General features: G+C 45.4%; 1 protein-coding gene across 1 annotated transcript in view; it reads right to left on the bottom strand.

The window, feature by feature from the left end:
* GABRA1 (gamma-aminobutyric acid type A receptor subunit alpha1) overlaps positions 1–12,694 on the bottom strand; it is a 340,058-nt gene extending 327,364 nt beyond the window's left edge. Inside the window, exons 1-2 of the mRNA XM_069763789.1 lie at positions 12,390–12,694; positions 11,187–11,275 (exon numbers count right to left, since the gene is read on the bottom strand). Of these exons, the coding sequence (XP_069619890.1) occupies positions 11,187–11,260 (74 nt within the window). The 5' untranslated portion in view covers positions 11,261–11,275; positions 12,390–12,694. The remainder of the gene's footprint in view (positions 1–11,186; positions 11,276–12,389) is intronic.
* Positions 12,695–16,943: the final 4,249 nt, after the last annotated feature.

The following is a 16,943-nucleotide window of genomic DNA, read 5'->3' as shown; positions in this document are numbered from 1 at the left end:
GAATTGTGATTGTGCTATCGATTTGATTCCTGGTAGTAAATTCCCTAAGGGTCGTTTATTTAATTTGTCCGTACCTGAACACACCGCTATGCGCAGTTATATGAAGGAGTCCCTGGAGAAGGGACATATTCGCCCATCGTCGTCACCATTGGGAGCAAGGTTCTTTTTTGTAGCCAAGAAGGATGGTTCGCTAAGACCGTGTATTGATTACCGCCTTCTTAATAAGATCACTGTTAAGTTTCAGTATCCCTTGCCATTGATTTCTGACTTGTTTGCTCGGATTAAGGGGGCTAGTTGGTTTACTAAGATTGATCTTCGTGGTGCGTATAATCTGGTGAGAATCAGGCAGGGAGATGAATGGAAAACGGCATTTAATACGCCCGAGGGTCATTTTGAGTATCTGGTGATGCCGTTCGGACTTGCCAATGCTCCATCTGTTTTTCAGTCTTTTATGCATGACATTTTCCGTGAGTATCTGGATAAATTCTTGATTGTTTACTTGGATGACATTTTGATCTTCTCAGATGATTGGGAGTCTCATGTGAAGCAAGTCAGAATGGTTTTCCAGGTACTGCGTGCTAATTCCTTGTTCGTGAAGGGATCAAAGTGTCTCTTCGGTGTGCAGAAAGTTTCATTTTTGGGGTTCATCTTTTCCCCTTCTACTATCGAGATGGATCCGGTTAAGGTTCAGGCCATCCAGGATTGGACTCAGCCGACATCTCTAAAAAGTCTGCAGAAATTCCTGGGCTTTGCTAATTTTTATCGTCGCTTCATCTGTAATTTTTCTAGCATTGCCAGACCATTGACCGATTTGACCAAGAAGGGTGCTGATTTGGTTAATTGGTCTTCTGCTGCCGTGGAAGCTTTTCAGGAGTTGAAGCGTCGTTTTTGCTGTGCCCCTGTGTTGTGTCAACCTGATGTTTCTCTTCCGTTCCAGGTCGAGGTTGATGCTTCTGAGATTGGTGCAGGGGCGGTTTTGTCACAGAGAGGTTCTGGTTGCTCAGTGTTCAAACCATGTGCTTTCTTTTCCAGGAAATTTTCTGCTGCTGAGCGTAATTATGATGTGGGCAACCGAGAGTTGCTGGCCATGAAGTGGGCATTCGAGGAGTGGCGTCATTGGCTTGAGGGTGCTAAGCATCGCGTGGTGGTATTGACTGATCATAAGAACTTGACTTATCTCGAGTCTGCCAAGCGCTTGAATCCTAGACAGGCCCGTTGGTCGTTATTTTTTGCTCGTTTTGATTTTGTGATTTCATACCTTCCGGGCTCTAAAAATGTGAAGGCGGATGCTCTGTCTAGGAGTTTTGTGCCCGACTCTCCGGGGTTATCTGAGCCGGCGAGTATCCTCAAGGAAGGAGTCATTGTGTCTGCCATCTCCCCTGATTTGCGGAGAGTGTTGCAGAAATTTCAGGCTAATAAACCTGATCGTTGTCCGGCCGAGAAACTGTTCGTCCCTGATAGGTGGACTAGTAAAGTTATCTCTGAACTTCATTGTTCGGTGCTGGCCGGTCATCCAGGAATCTTTGGTACCAGGGAGTTGGTTGCTAGATCCTTCTGGTGGCCATCTCTGTCACGGGATGTGCGTGCTTTTGTGCAGTCCTGTGGAATTTGTGCTAGGGCTAAGCCCTGCTGTTCACGTGCCAGTGGGTTGCTTTTGCCCTTGCCGGTCCCGAAGAGGCCTTGGACACATATTTCGATGGATTTCATTTCTGACCTTCCCGTTTCTCAAAAAATGTCGGTCATTTGGGTGGTCTGTGATCGCTTTTCTAAAATGGTCCATCTGGTGCCCTTGGTTAAATTGCCTTCCTCCTCTGATTTGGTGCCTTTGTTCTTCCAGCATGTGGTTCGTTTACATGGCATTCCTGAGAATATTGTTTCTGACAGAGGTTCCCAGTTTGTCTCGAGGTTCTGGCGAGCCTTTTGTGGTAGGATGGGCATTGACCTATCTTTCTCCTCGGCCTTCCATCCTCAGACTAATTTCCAGACCGAACGAACCAATCAGACCTTGGAAACATATCTGAGATGTTTTGTTTCCGCTGACCAGGATGATTGGGTGTCATTTTTGCCGTTGGCTGAGTTCGCCCTTAATAATCGGGCCAGCTCGGCTACCTTGGTCTCTCCATTTTTCTGCAATTCTGGGTTCCATCCTCGTTTCTCTTCAGGACAGGTTGAGTCTTCGGACTGTCCTGGTGTGGATTCTGTGGTGGACAGGTTGCAGCAGATCTGGACTCAGGTAGTGGACAATTTGACCTTGTCCCAGGAGAAGGCTCAGCTTTTCGCTAATCGCAGACGCCGTGTGGGACCCCGACTTCGTGTTGGGGATTTGGTTTGGTTATCTTCTCGTCATATTCCTATGAAGGTTTCCTCTCCTAAATTTAAACCTCGTTTTATTGGTCCGTATAGGATTTCTGAGATTCTCAATCCGGTGTCTTTTCGTCTGACCCTCCCAGACTCCTTTTCCATACATAATGTATTCCATAGGTCGTTGTTGAGGAGATACGTGGCACCTATGGTTCCATCTGTGGAGCCTCCTGCCCCTGTTTTGGTGGAGGGGGAATTGGAGTATGTTGTGGAGAAGATTTTGGATTCTCGTGTCTCTAGACGGAAACTCCAGTATCTGGTCAAATGGAAGGGTTATGCTCAGGAAGATAATTCCTGGGTTTTTGCCTCTGATGTCCATGCCCCAGATCTTGTTCGTGCCTTTCATGTGGCTCATCCTGGTCGGCCTGGGGGTTCTGGTGAGGGTTCGGTGACCCCTCCTCAAGGGGGGGGTACTGTTGTGAATTCTGTGGCTGAGTTCACTTCTGTGGTCACAAGTGGTATTGCAGTCTCTGGGCTTCCTCCCTCAGGTGTTTTGGTGAGCTCGTTGGCTGCCTTGCTATTTAGCTCCACCTGAGTCTGTCTTCCTTGCTCCTTGTCAATGTTCCAGTGTTGGATCTGAGCTACTGCATCTTTCCTTGGGCCTGCTGCTCTGCTAGATAAGTGCTTCTAGTTTGTTTTCTGTTTTTTTCTGTCCAGCTTGCTATTGTCTTTTGCTGGAAGCTCTGAGAAGCAGACGGGTGCACCGCCGTGCTGTTAGTTCGGCACGGTGGGTCTTTTTGCCCCTTTGCGTGGTTTTCGTTTTAGGGTTTTTTGTAGACTGCATAGTTCTCTTTGCTATCCTCGCTCTGTCTAGAATATCGGGCCTCACTTTGCTGAATCTATTTCATTCCTACGTTTGTCTTTTCATCTTGCTAACAGTCATTATATGTGGGGGGCTGCCTATTCCTTTGGGGTATTTCTCTGAGGTAAGTCAGGCTTGTATTTCTATCTTCAGGCTAGTCAGCTCCTCAGGCAGTGCCGAGTTGCATAGGTAGTTGTTAGGCGCAATCCACTGCTGCTTATAGTTGTGTGAGGATAGATCAGGTACTGCAGTCTACAGAGATTCCACGTCTCAGAGCTCGTCCTATTGTTTTTGGTTATTGCCAGATCTCTGTATGTGCGCTGATTACTGCACGCTGTGTTGCCTGATTGCCAGCCATAACAGTTTGGTGCTTTTATACGATAAAAACTATTTTACAGAAAAAATAATTATTTTTGCATCGCTTTATTCTCAGGACTATAACTTTTTTATTTTTTTGCTAATGATGCTGTATGGCGGCTCTTTTTTTGCGGGACAAAATGACGCTTTCAGCGGTACCATGGTTATTTATATCTGTCCTTTTGATCGCGTGTTATTCCACTTTTTGTTCGGCGGTATGATAATAAAGCGTTTTTTGCCTCGTTTTTTTTTTTTTTTTCTTACGGTGTTTATTGAAGGGGTTAACTAGTGGGACAGTTTTATAGGTCGGGTCGTTACGGACGCGGCGATACTAAATATGTGTACTTTTATTGGTTTTTTTTTTTATTTAGATGAAGAAATGTATTTATGGGAATAATATTTTTTTTTTTTTCATTATTTTGGAATATTTTTTTTTTTTTTTTTTACATATTTGGAAAAATTTTTTTTTACTTTTTTACTTTGTCCCAGGGGGGGACATCACAGATCAGTGATCTGACAGTTTGCACAGCACTCTGTCAGATCACTGATCTGACATGCAGCGCTGCAGCCTTCACAGTGCCTGCTCTGAGCAGGCTCTGTGAAGCCACCTCCCTCCCTGCAGGACCCGGATCCGCGGCCATCTTGGATCCGGGGCTCGAGCAGGGAGGGAGGTGAGGAGACCCTCGCAGCAACGCGATCACATCGCGTTGCTGCGGGGGGCTCAGGGAAGCCCGCAGGGAGCCCCCTCCCTGCGCGGTGCTTCCCTGCACCGCCGGCACATCGCGATCATCTTTGATCGCGGTGTGCCAGGGGTTAATGTGCCGGGGGCGGTCCGTGACCGCTCCTGGCACATAGTGCCGGATGTCAGCTGCGATAAGCAGCTGACACCCGGCCGCGATCGGCCGCGCTCCCCCCGTGAGCGCGGCCGATCGGCTATGACGTACTATCCCGTCCAGGGTCAGATAAGCCCAGGGCACCTCGACGGGATAGTACGTCTAAGGTCACAGAGGGGTTAACTATGGTCAGCATCCGCGGGTACCTGTGCCCATGCCCGTGTCTTCCGCCGATTCCAGGGTGGCAGACTGGGCTGTGGAGGCACGGGACATTTGGGATCGCACTCAGGATGCCATTCAGACTTCCAAGGAGAGAATGAGGTCCTCCGCCGACGCACATCGGCGCCCCGCTCCAACCTTTGCTCCTGGTGACTTAGTGTGGCTCTCCGCCCGTAACATCAGGCTGCGAGTTGAGTCTACCAAGTTTGCACCTCGCTACTTAGGTCCTTTTAAGGTCCTCGAACAGGTTAATCCTGTGGTTTACCGTCTGGCCCTTCCTCCACGCCTAGGTATCACCGACACCTTTCACGTGTCCCTCCTTAAGCCCGTCTACATGTCCCGGTTTTCTGAGTCATCTACTGGGACGTCGGGTTCGTCTACGGACGATTACGAGGTGAACGCTATCTTGGGGTACAAGGTGGTTCGTGGCAAAAAAATTTATTTGGTGGATTGGAGGGGTTACGGTCCTGAGGATAGATCCTGGGAGCCTGCTGAGCACATTCAGGCTCCGCAGCTCATTGCTGCCTTCGAACGTAGCGAGGCCCAAGGAGGGGGGGGCCCTAGGAGGGGGGGGTAATGTTAGGGGTCGAGTTCCCGCTTCTGCACAGGGGGAATCTCGAGCCACCTCCGCTGCGGTCTCCCATTCTTGTCCAGCCGCAGTCGAGTCTGCTCAGCAAAGACGTCGGTCCCAGCGTCTTGCTCATTCTCACTCTGTTCTGAGAGTTACTGCTGCTTCTCCAGTCTCTGCCATTAAAATCAGTGCTGGTCAGCAGCGAGCGGACTTCTCTGGGACTAAGTCCTTGTCTGCACGTACTGAGCAAGTCCAGGGTAAGATCTCCCATTGGAGATCGAGGGTCATGTGCTCAGGCTCTGCAGCACATTCCATTGGTCCTTTTGGCAGGTCTTGGAAGGGCAAAGGTACTGTAGCCACTTCCTGTGCTGCTGCTATATAAACTGCGCATGACCGCACGGCCATGCGCTAGTATTGTCTTACAATTGAATACGTGTGTTTGTTGTGAGTGCAAGTCGTTCATTAAATACCCCTACCCTATTGTATGACTGTTCGCGTATGGAGTATGGCTGCTATCTAGCGCCCGACTAATCATTCAACGTGTCACACACGTATCAGCGTCTATTGCTGTGACCGCCAGTGCTGCGCCACGCGCCAGTAGTGCGCTTCCTGACCCACGTCTGGGTGCTTAGTGGTGCCTGCCAGCACGGCACAGTTCGCACTTCGGTGCTCTAATTATAAGAGTTGCCTAACACACCCTGTTGCGGTGTTGTGTCAGCAGGTGGTCTAATCGGACTTCAATCCTGTGTCTTGGGGTTGTGTTCGCTGACTCCTTGCTTGCACTCTTTAGTGCGGTATTGCGGACCTGTGGTTTTACCGAGTTCGCTTCCACCGCCATAATACGCTGCCATTTACTAGCAGCAGGTATTTACCTGCACGGTGGACCCCGGACTGCGAACACATCTATTACATCTTTCTTGGTGCGTTCCGCCAGTCCTAACACGCTGTCTGTCCCTCGGCGCTCTGCTTCTCTGCACTGTGTAAGCACAGCGGCCGGAAAGCAGAGCGGTGACGTCACCGCTCTGCTTTCCGGCCGCTGTGCTTACACAGGGCAGAGAAGCAGAGCGCCGAGGGACAGACAGAGGAAGGTAAGTATGTAGTGTTTTTTTTTTTTTTACTTTTACGCTGGTAACCAGGGTAAACATCGGGTTACTAAGCGCGGCCCTGCGCTTAGTAACCCGATGTTTACCCTGGTTACCAGTGAAGACATCGCTGAATCGGTGTCACACACGCCGATTCAGCGATGTCAGCAGGAAGTCCAGCGACGAAATAAAGTTCTGGACTTTCTGCAGCGACAAACGACATCACAGCAGGATTCTGATCGCTGCTGTGTGTCAAACTGAACGATATCGCTAGCCAGGACGCTGCAACGTCACGGATCCCTAGCGATATCGTTCAGTGTGACGGTACCTTTATAAAACGTCCATTAAAAATAACATTTCTTAAGCCCCCGAACACCTGTAGAAAATAATTACGGCCAATAGTTAGACGTACTGTAAATATTGGCAATCCTAATTGTTACAAATGTGTATCGAAAATGTTATTATTATTACTCATTATTACTATTTATCAAAACTCGACTTTACAAGGTAACAGGACGCAGAATGGGAAACCTCTTTATACAAGTGCAAATAAGCCAAAGTACGACCATGATACAGAGCCAAAGTACGACCAAGATACAGAGCCAAAGTACGACCATGATACAGAGCCAAAGTACGACCATGATACAGAGCCAAAGTACGACCAAGATACAGAGCCAAAGTGCGACCATGATACAGAGCCAAAGTACGACCATGATACAGAGCCAAACTATGACCATGATACAGAGCCAAATTACGACCATGATACAGAGCCAAAGTACGACCATGATACAGAGCCAAAGTACGACCATGATACAGAGCCAAAGTACGACCATGATACAGAGCCAAAGTACGACCATGATAGAGCCAAAGTACGACCATGATACAGAGCCAAAGTACGACCATGATACAGAGCCAAAGTACGACCATGATACAGAGCCAAAGTACGACCATGATACAGAGCCAAAGTACGACCATGATACTACTGTGAGGACTGAGCAGATCAATGGATGTGGCCTCAGTCTTCTCAGGTGTGATCAGTTCCGCCTATTCATGAGAACTGAATGTATATACCCCACAATATGCTTATCGATTTTTAACATTAATTTATTTTGTACTTTTATGTCTTTTTATGTCCCCTTATCTCCCCTACGTCTCATCTTAGACAGCATAAATATGACATGACATCTGAAATCCTAATATAGTGGAAATAAATAAAAAAATTAAACCGTCTGCACTAAATTTGTATTCCCGTCATATTCCATTGCATTGTATTGCGGTGTTTTACCAAAACGCTTTATGCCACAAGACGCTTGTTAACAGCTCATTCGATAATTCGGTTTTCGATATTTCAGTTTTGCGGGTCGCATTTATTGTCTGGAAGTAACACTTTCTAAACACTTTATTGTCTGATGTGACAGAATTCTCAAGGAGACCAGAAGGGCATCAAGATTAAGGTGAATGTCAGATACAAGAACACCTTAGTGTCTGTGATCGGAATGAATAGACGATGCGGCCGGCACGGGCAGGGAAACCTCTCCAAGATAGAAAATGATGGATGAGAAGCAACATGAGCTGAAAATTTGCGATAAGCAATAATTATAACCTTAATAGGGTTCCTGGCTTCCGAATGTAAGCCGTATTCCCTGATCAAACAGCAATGGATTCAGCTTCACACAAACTCAACTGTGACACAGTTAATATTCCAGATTCATGGATTGTGAAGGCAATGGAGAAATTACAATGCTTCTGTAATCCCAGACCGACCACAATTAATAAATAATACTAACGAGGACTAAAAATGAAAAGGATCCTTGTACCTGACATGTGGTTTGTACATAGGAACGCTGGATACAATTATAAAGTAATCTCCGCACTGTAAATATTCCTAGCATTCTCTATGATTATATTACCGTAATGCAAATATGTTGATATTACTATTATCACTGTGTTTATCCTAATGTCATACATTATGTATTTCCTGTGCTATTCACTATTTAATGAAAATCAGTATAAACTGTACACCTCACCCTCACCATAGACTAAAACACTGTGCACTGACTCCATCTACAGGTCATTATCATAGCGGCACGTGTCTCACTACCGGCCTCAAGTAGAAGTATTTCACTAGCTGTACAAACATGATTCAAGAGCATCAGGATAGATAGATAGATAGATAGATAGATAGATAGATAGATAGATAGATAGATAGATAGATAGATAGATAATAGATACATAGATAATAGATGTATAGATAGATAGATAGATAATAGATGTATAGATAGATAATAGATAGATAGATAGATAGATAGATAGATAGATAGATAGATAGATAGATAGATAGATAGATAGATAATAGATACATAGATAATAGATGTATAGATAGATAGATAGATAATAGATGTATAGATAGATAATAGATAGATAGATAGATAGATAGATAGATAGATAGATAGATAGATAGATAGATAGATAGATAGATAGATAGATAGATAATAGATACATAGATAATAGATGTATAGATAGATAGATAGATAATAGATGTACAGATAGATAGATAGATAGATAGATAGATAGATAGATAGATAGATAGATAGATAGATAGATAGATAGATAATAGATACATAGATAATAGATGTATAGATAGATAGATAGATAATAGAAAGATAGATAATACATAGATAGATAGATAGATAGATAGATAGATAGATAGATAGATAGATAGATAGATAGATAGATAGATAGATAGATAACAGATAGATTACAGATAGATAGATAGATAGATAGATAGATAGATAGATAGATAGATAGATAATGGAGAGATAATAGATGGATATATAGATAAATAGATAATAGATAGATAGACACAGATACATAGATAATAGATGGATAGATAGATAATAGATGGATGGATGGATAGATAGATAGATAGATAGATAGATAGATAGATAGATAGATAGATAGATAGATAATAGATGGATAGATAGATACATAGATAAATAGATAATAGATGGATGGATAGATAGATAATAATAATAATCTTTATTTATATAGCGCCAACATATTGCGCAGCGCTTAGATAGATAGATAGATAGATAGATAGATAGATAGATAGATAGATAGATAGATAGATAGATGATAGATAATAGATAGATAGATAGATAGATAGATGATAGATAGATAGATGATAGATAGATGATAGATAGATAGATAGATAGATAGATAGATAGATAGATAGATAATAGATAGATAGATATATAGATAGATAATAGATGGATAGATAGATAATAGATGGATAGATGGATGGATGGATGGATGGATGGATGGATGGATAGATAGGTAATAGAAAGATAGATAATACATAGATAATAGATAGATAGATAGATAGATAATAGATGATAGATAACAGATAGATAGATTACAGACAGATAGATAGATAGATAGATAGATAGATAGATAGATAGATAGATAGATAGATAAAGGTCCACATCCTGGACTGAAACGTCGCACATGGGCCAATAAACCACTTTTTTTTTCTATTGGAGTGCTGCCTTCATTTTTTGGACTATAGATAGATAGATAGATAGATAGATAGATAGATAGATAGATAGATAGATATACACATAGATAGATAGATAGATAGATAGATAGATAGATAGATAGATAGATAGATAGATAGATAGATAGATAGATAGATAGATATACAGAGAGATAGATAGATAGATACTGTAGATAGATAGATAGATACATATACACATAGATAGATAGATAGATAGATAGATAGATAGATACATATACACATAGATAGATAGATAGATAGATAGATAGATAGATAGATAGATAGATAGATAGATAGATAGATAGATAGATAGATATACAGAGAGATAGATAGATAGATAGATACTGTAGATAGATAGATAGATACATATACACATAGATAGATAGATAGATAGATAGATAGATAGATAGATAGATAGATAGATAGATAGATAGATAGATAGATAATAGATAGATATACACATAGATAGATAGATAGATAGATTCATATTCAACCATAATATTAAAAGCAAACAAGAATTATAAAACAAGTGACAGCAACACAATAAATATCAATAAATATAACAAACTATACAAATGTAGAAAGCTCATCTTCTGATGCCTGTGTAGCCTGCTCGCCCCCCGCTGCACCCCTCTTGCTTTACTTGCAGGACAAACATGTGTTAGGTGTAAGATGCAGCGGGCCTGTAGGGTGATGAGCTGCGCTGGCACTCGCCTCCAGCAATGAACAAATGAAATCCAAACTCATCACCTGGCTTTCTCCTCCTGACACCTCGATTGATTACCATTGGTTACACACAGACCCCTCTGCTAACACTAATACTGAGCATCATAAGGGCAAATAAGAAGGGGGAGACTATTCCAATAGAAAGGACTCAGGAATAGTTGTCGGAACTCGATATACATTTATGCAACGCGTAAAAAGTGCGTTGACCGCAGTGGCCCGTTCAGCCGCAGGATTAACTGACGCAGGAAACATGGCACGTGCAAATGACAAACGCCAAAGATAATATATATTGCACCTATATATATATATTTTTTTTTTTTTATTTAATTTAATTTTAATAGGTTCAATATATTTACCAATTTATTTAACTAGCATATAGCTTTACAGATGTCTCTTTCTATATATATCTATATAAATATGTATAATATATATTATTATTATATTATAATGTATAATATGTAGTATAATATATATGTGTGTGTATATATATATTCTAGATGGAGATAGATGGAGTCATATCCTGGAGCAGGCATTGTATGAGTGTATGATATAATGGAGAGGAGTAGTATGGTCGGACACTGGCTGGGTAGAGGCTCGCTCACATTTCGGCACATGCAGATTAGCATGCTTCTTGTATGACCATGGCAGGCAGCCAGTCATGGCAGCGAAGGCTACTTACCTTATTCCTGTCATTGTGTTAAAAAGAACGGTCCAGGCCCAAAGACAATTGATGTAAACGTATTTTCTTTTCATAGTGAATGATGGGGGCTGTAAACGAACATAATTATGGTCAATAGAAGAACATAAGAAAGTTTGCTCTGAACATTTGACATCTCAATGAGACGAATCCCAGTCCCATAATCCCATAGCTATGTAGGATATTAGCATTATTACATGTATACATTCTACACACAGACCCTACAACACCAGTGGATACGGCACGTCCATAATTAGGTGTCATCTTTCCAGCCCAATCAGAAACGTTGACGAACTGAGTCAGCCATGAACGTTCCATCAGGACACAACTTCGCCCCAATGCGGCTCTCGGATTGGCGGCAGACGGTCGGAGAACAGCAGCTCTCGTGTCAAACTCACTTCATCCCCAACGCTGCTCTTTAATCTCAATATTTTAATACCCCATCTGTTACATGGACGTTCCCTGATATGACCCCATTAACATATAAATTCATAAAAAATCCCTAAAATAATAATAATAAACAACAACAGGTTCACCAAGAACCCTCCAGCCTTCAGGACCTGGTTGGCGATGTCTGATCTTCTCCCACTAAACTCACATATTCCACGACACAAACTTAAAGTTTCCATCTGGCGGCTGGAGGAAGGTCTCAGACAATGCAATTCGCAGCTTTCTAGGTGGAAGTTGGATTGGACAGACGCCACTCACGGGTCGCCAGTCAGGTTCACACTGTGGGGACCTTTATTTTAAGGGTCTTAGTCTTCCAGGGCGAGTGATGCAATGAATGGAAAGCCATTGCTCCCATGTAAAGGAGCCTCCATTGTGACTGTGACAGGAGCACATGCTGGAGGGGAACGTGCAGGAGGCTCATCATGGAAGATGGAGATGATTGGGGAGCGTTCACACTTAGTGCTGCCTGCCTGGGAAGAAATGCCACAGCCTCAGCCCTGACATCTCATTGTCTATGGTGGCACTGACTTGGAGACTGGAAAATCCCCATTAAGTTCCAGCCAAATGCATCTGGTATCGTCCTCCACCCTCCACAGACCCAAAGATGGCACAAGTCATCTCACCAGACTGTCCATCGATCGCTGCAGATGAGAGAGGACAATGGTTACACACTAATCCGAATCCCCCCAAATCCTCTCACCCCCCTAGTGATGGCATTTAGGAGAGAGCCCTTACCTGTGACACCTCTGGTCTGAAGTGGGGGCACAGGAGAGGAGGTCGCCGCTCGGAGGATCCAGTCTGGGGAAAGTGCCTGAGATCCAGTGGCAGCAGCAGCAGAGAGGAGTGTGCTGAGGCTGATGCTGGGAGTTGTGCTCGGCCCTGCCTCTCACCAGCAGCAGCAGCAGCAGCGCTGCCCCCTCCCCGAGCGCGACCCCCACAAATCCTTCCCAGTTTGCAGATCACAACAATGCCGCTTTTTTTTTTGCCCCCTTTATTCTGTGATTTCCAAGACGGTCCTGAGGTAAACCGGATGTGAACTAAGCTGTGACTTCATGCCGGAGAGGTTTTATTTTAGCAGGGAAGGTGGTACCAATCTCTCATCTAGTCGACAATACGCCCATTTTTTTTTATATGCAACACAATTTAACTTGGGCAGCGATCGCCCCTAATCCTCTCCCCTGGATGCTCCATCAAATCCGTCGGCAATCTGCAGCGTTTGTTTTGTCATGCAATTAGCACGGCCGGGATTATTTGGGGAGGGGGTCGGATCGTGTGATCTAAGGTGGGATTACTGTGCTGGCTTAGTGGAGACATGGTGAAAGAGGGGGTGAAACACCGCAAAAGTATGGGGTGAGGGCAAACACTGCAATAGTATGGGGTGAGGGCAAAAACTGCCAAAGTGTGGGGTGAGGGCAAACACTGCAATAGCATGGGGTGAGGGCAAACACTGCAAAAGTGTGGGGAGAGGGTAAACACTGCCAAAGTATGGGGAGAGGGTAAACACTGCCAAAGTATGGTGAGAGGGCAAACACTGCCAAAGTATGAGGAGAGGGCAAACACTGCCAAAGTATGGTGAGAGGGCAAACACTGCCAAAGTATGGGGTGAGGGTAAACACTGCCAAAGTATGGGGTGAGGGCAAACACTGCCAAAGTGTGGGGAGAGGGCAAACACTGCCAAAGTATGGTGAGAGGGTAAACACTGCCAAAGTATGGGGAGAGGGCAAACACTGCCAAAGTATGGGGAGAGGGTAAACACTGCCAAAGTATGGGGAGAGGGTAAACACTGCCAAAGTATGGGGAGAGGGCAAACACTGCAAAAGTATGGGGTTAGGGCAAACACTGCCAAAGTATGGGGAGAGGGTAAACACTGCCAAAGTATGGGGTGAGGGCAAGAACTGCCAAAGTATGGGGAGAGGGCAAACACTGCAAAAGTATGGGGAGAGGGTAAACACTGCCAAAGTATGGGGTGAGGGCAAACACTGCAAATTTATGGGGAGAGGGCAAACACTGCAAAAGTATGGGGTGAGGGCAAACACTGCCAAAGTATGGGGAGAGGGCAAACACTGCAAAAGTATGGGCTGAGGGCAAACACTGCAAATGTATGGGGTGAGGGCAAACACTGCCAAAGTATGGGGTGAGGGCAAACACTGCAAAAGTATGGGGTTAGGGAAAACACTGCAAATGTATGGGGAGAGGGCAAACACTGCAAAAGTGTTGGGTGAGGGCAAACACTGCAAAAGAGTGGGGTGAGGGCAAACACTGCAAAAGTATGGGGAGAGGGCAAACACTGCAAATGTATGGGGTGAGGGCAAACACTGCAAAAGAGTGGGGTGAGGGCAAGAACTGCCAAAGTATGGGGTGAGGGCAATCACTGCCAAAGTATGGGGTGAGGGCAAACACTGCAAAAGTATGGGGTGAGGGCAAACACTGCAAATGTATGGGGAGAGGGCAAACACTGCAAAAGTGTGGGGTGAGGGAAAACACTGCAAAAGTGTTGGGTGAGGGCAAACACTGCAAAAGAGTGGGGTGAGGTCAAACACTGCAAAAGTATGGGGAGAGGGCAAACACTGCAAATGTATGGGGTGAGGGCAAACACTGCAAAAGAGTGGGGTGAGGGCAAGAACTGCCAAAGTATGGGGTGAGGGCAATCACTGCCAAAGTATGGGGTGAGGGCAAACACTGCAAAAGTATGGGGTGGGGGCAAACACTGCAAAAGTATGGGGTGAGGGCAAACACTGCAAAAGTATGGGGTGAGGGCAAACACTGCAAAAGTATGGGGTGAGGGCAAACTGCAAAAGTATGGGGGGAGGGCAAACACTGCAAAAGTATGGGGTGAGGGCAAACTGCAAAAGTATGGGGTGAGGGCAAACACTGCAAAAGTATGGGGTGAGGGCAAACACTGCAAAAGTATGGGGTGATGGCAAACTGCAAAAGTATGGGGTGAGGGCAAACTGCAAAAGTATGGGGAGAGGGCAAGAACTGCAAAAGTATGGGGTGAGGGCAAACTGCAAAAGTATGGGGTGAGGGCAAACACTGCAAAAGTATGGGGAGAGGGCAAACTGCAAAAGTACGGGGTGAGGACAAACACTGCAGAAATATGTGGTGAGGGCAAACACTGCAAAAGTATGGGGTGAGGGCAAACACTGCCAAAGTATGGGGTGAGGGTAAACTGCAAAAGTATGGCGTGAGGGCAAACTGCAAAACTATGGGGTGAGGGCAAACTGCAAAAGTATGGGGAGAGGGCAAACTGCAAAAGTATGGGGTGAGGGCAAACACTGTAAAAGTATGGGTGAGGGCAAACACTGCCAAAGTATGGGGTGAGGGCAAACACTGCCAAAGTATGGGGAGAGGGCAAACACTGCAAAAGTATGGGGTGAGGGCAAACACTGCAAATGTATGGGGTGAGGGCAAACACTGCAAAAGTGTGGGGTGAGGGAAAACACTGCAAAAGTGTTGGGTGAGGGCAAACACTGCAAAAGAGTGGGGTGAGGGCAAACACTGCAAAAGTATGGGGAGAGGGCAAACACTGCAAATGTATGGGGAGAGGGCAAACACTGCAAAAGAGTGGGGTGAGGGCAAACTGCAAAAGTATGGGGAGAGGGCAAACACTCTCAAAAGTATGGGGTGAGGGCAAACACTGCCAAAATAAGGGGAGAGGGCAAACACTGCCAAAGTATGGGGAGAGGGCAAACACTGCAAAAGTATGTGGTGAGGGCAAACACTGCCAAAGTATGGGGAGAGGGCAAACACTGCCAAAGTATGGGGAGAGGGCAAACACTGCAAAAGTATGTGGTGAGGGCAAACACTGCTAAAGTATGGGGAGAGGGCAAACACTGCAAAAGTATGGGGAGAGGGCAAACACTGCCAAAGTATGGGGAGAGGGTAAACACTGCCAAAGTATGGGGTGAGGGCAAACACTGCAAATGTATGGGGAGAGGGCAAACACTGCCAAAGTATGGGGTGAGGGCAAACACTGCAAAAGTATGGGGTTAGGGCAAACACTGCCAAAGTATGGGGAGAGGGTAAACACTGCCAAAGTATGGGGTGAGGGCAAGAACTGCCAAAGTATGGGGAGAGGGCAAACACTGCAAAAGTATGGGGAGAGGGCAAACACTGCAAAAGTATGTGGTGAGGGCAAACACTGCCAAAGTATGGGGTGAGGGCAAACACTGCCAAAGTGTGGGGTGAGGGTAAACACTGCCAAAGTATGGGGAGAGGTCAAACACTGCAAAAGTATGTGGTGAGGGCAAACACTGCCAAAGTATGGGGAGAGGGCAAACACTGCAAAAGTATGGGGTGAGGGCAAACACTGCCAAAGTATGGGGAGAGGGTAAACACTGCCAAAGTATGGGGTGAGGGCAAACACTGCAAATGTATGGGGAGAGGGCAAACACTGCAAAAGTATGGGGTGAGGGCAAACACTGCAAATGTATGGGGTGAGGGCAAACACTGCCAAAGTATGGGGTGAGGGCAAACACTGCAAAAGTATGGGGTTAGGGCAAACACTGCAAATGTATGGGGAGAGGGCAAACACTGCAAAAGTGTGGGGTGAGGGAAAACACTGCAACAGTGTTGGGTGAGGGCAAACACTGCAAAAGAGTGGGGTGAGGGCAAACACTGCAAAAGTATGGGGAGAGGGCAAACACTGCAAATGTATGGGGTGAGGGCAAACACTGCAAAAGAGTGGGGTGAGGGCAAGAACTGCCAAAGTATGGGGTGAGGGCAATCACTGCCAAAGTATGGGGTGAGGGCAAACACTGCAAAAGTATGGGGTGAGGGCAAACACTGCAAATGTATGGGGAGAGGGCAAACACTGCAAAAGTGTGGGGTGAGGGAAAACACTGCAAAAGTGTTGGGTGAGGGCAAACACTGCAAAAGAGTGGGGTGAGGGCAAACACTGCAAAAGTATGGGGAGAGGGCAAACACTGCAAATGTATGGGGTGAGGGCAAACACTGCAAAAGAGTGGGGTGAGGGCAAGAACTGCCAAAGTACGGGGTGAGGGCAATCACTGCCAAAGTATGGGGTGAGGGCAAACACTGCAAAAGTATGGGGTGAGGGCAAACACTGCAAATGTATGAGGAGAGGGCAAACACTGCAAAAGTGTGGGGTGAGGGAAAACACTGCAAAAGTGTTGGGTGAGGGCAAACACTGCAAAAGAGTGGGGTGAGGGCAAACACTGCCAAAGTATGGGGAGAGGGAAAACACTGCAAAAGTGTTGGGTGAGGGCAAACACTGCAAAAGAGTGGGGTGAGGGCAAACACTGCAAAAGTATGGGGAGAGGGCAAACA

This window comes from Ranitomeya imitator, chromosome 4 (genome assembly GCF_032444005.1).
Source record: "Ranitomeya imitator isolate aRanImi1 chromosome 4, aRanImi1.pri, whole genome shotgun sequence".
Lineage (NCBI taxonomy): Eukaryota > Metazoa > Chordata > Amphibia > Anura > Dendrobatidae > Ranitomeya > Ranitomeya imitator.
The sequence above is the reverse complement of the archived record's forward strand: the minus strand, read 5'-3'. Positions and strand labels throughout refer to the sequence as shown.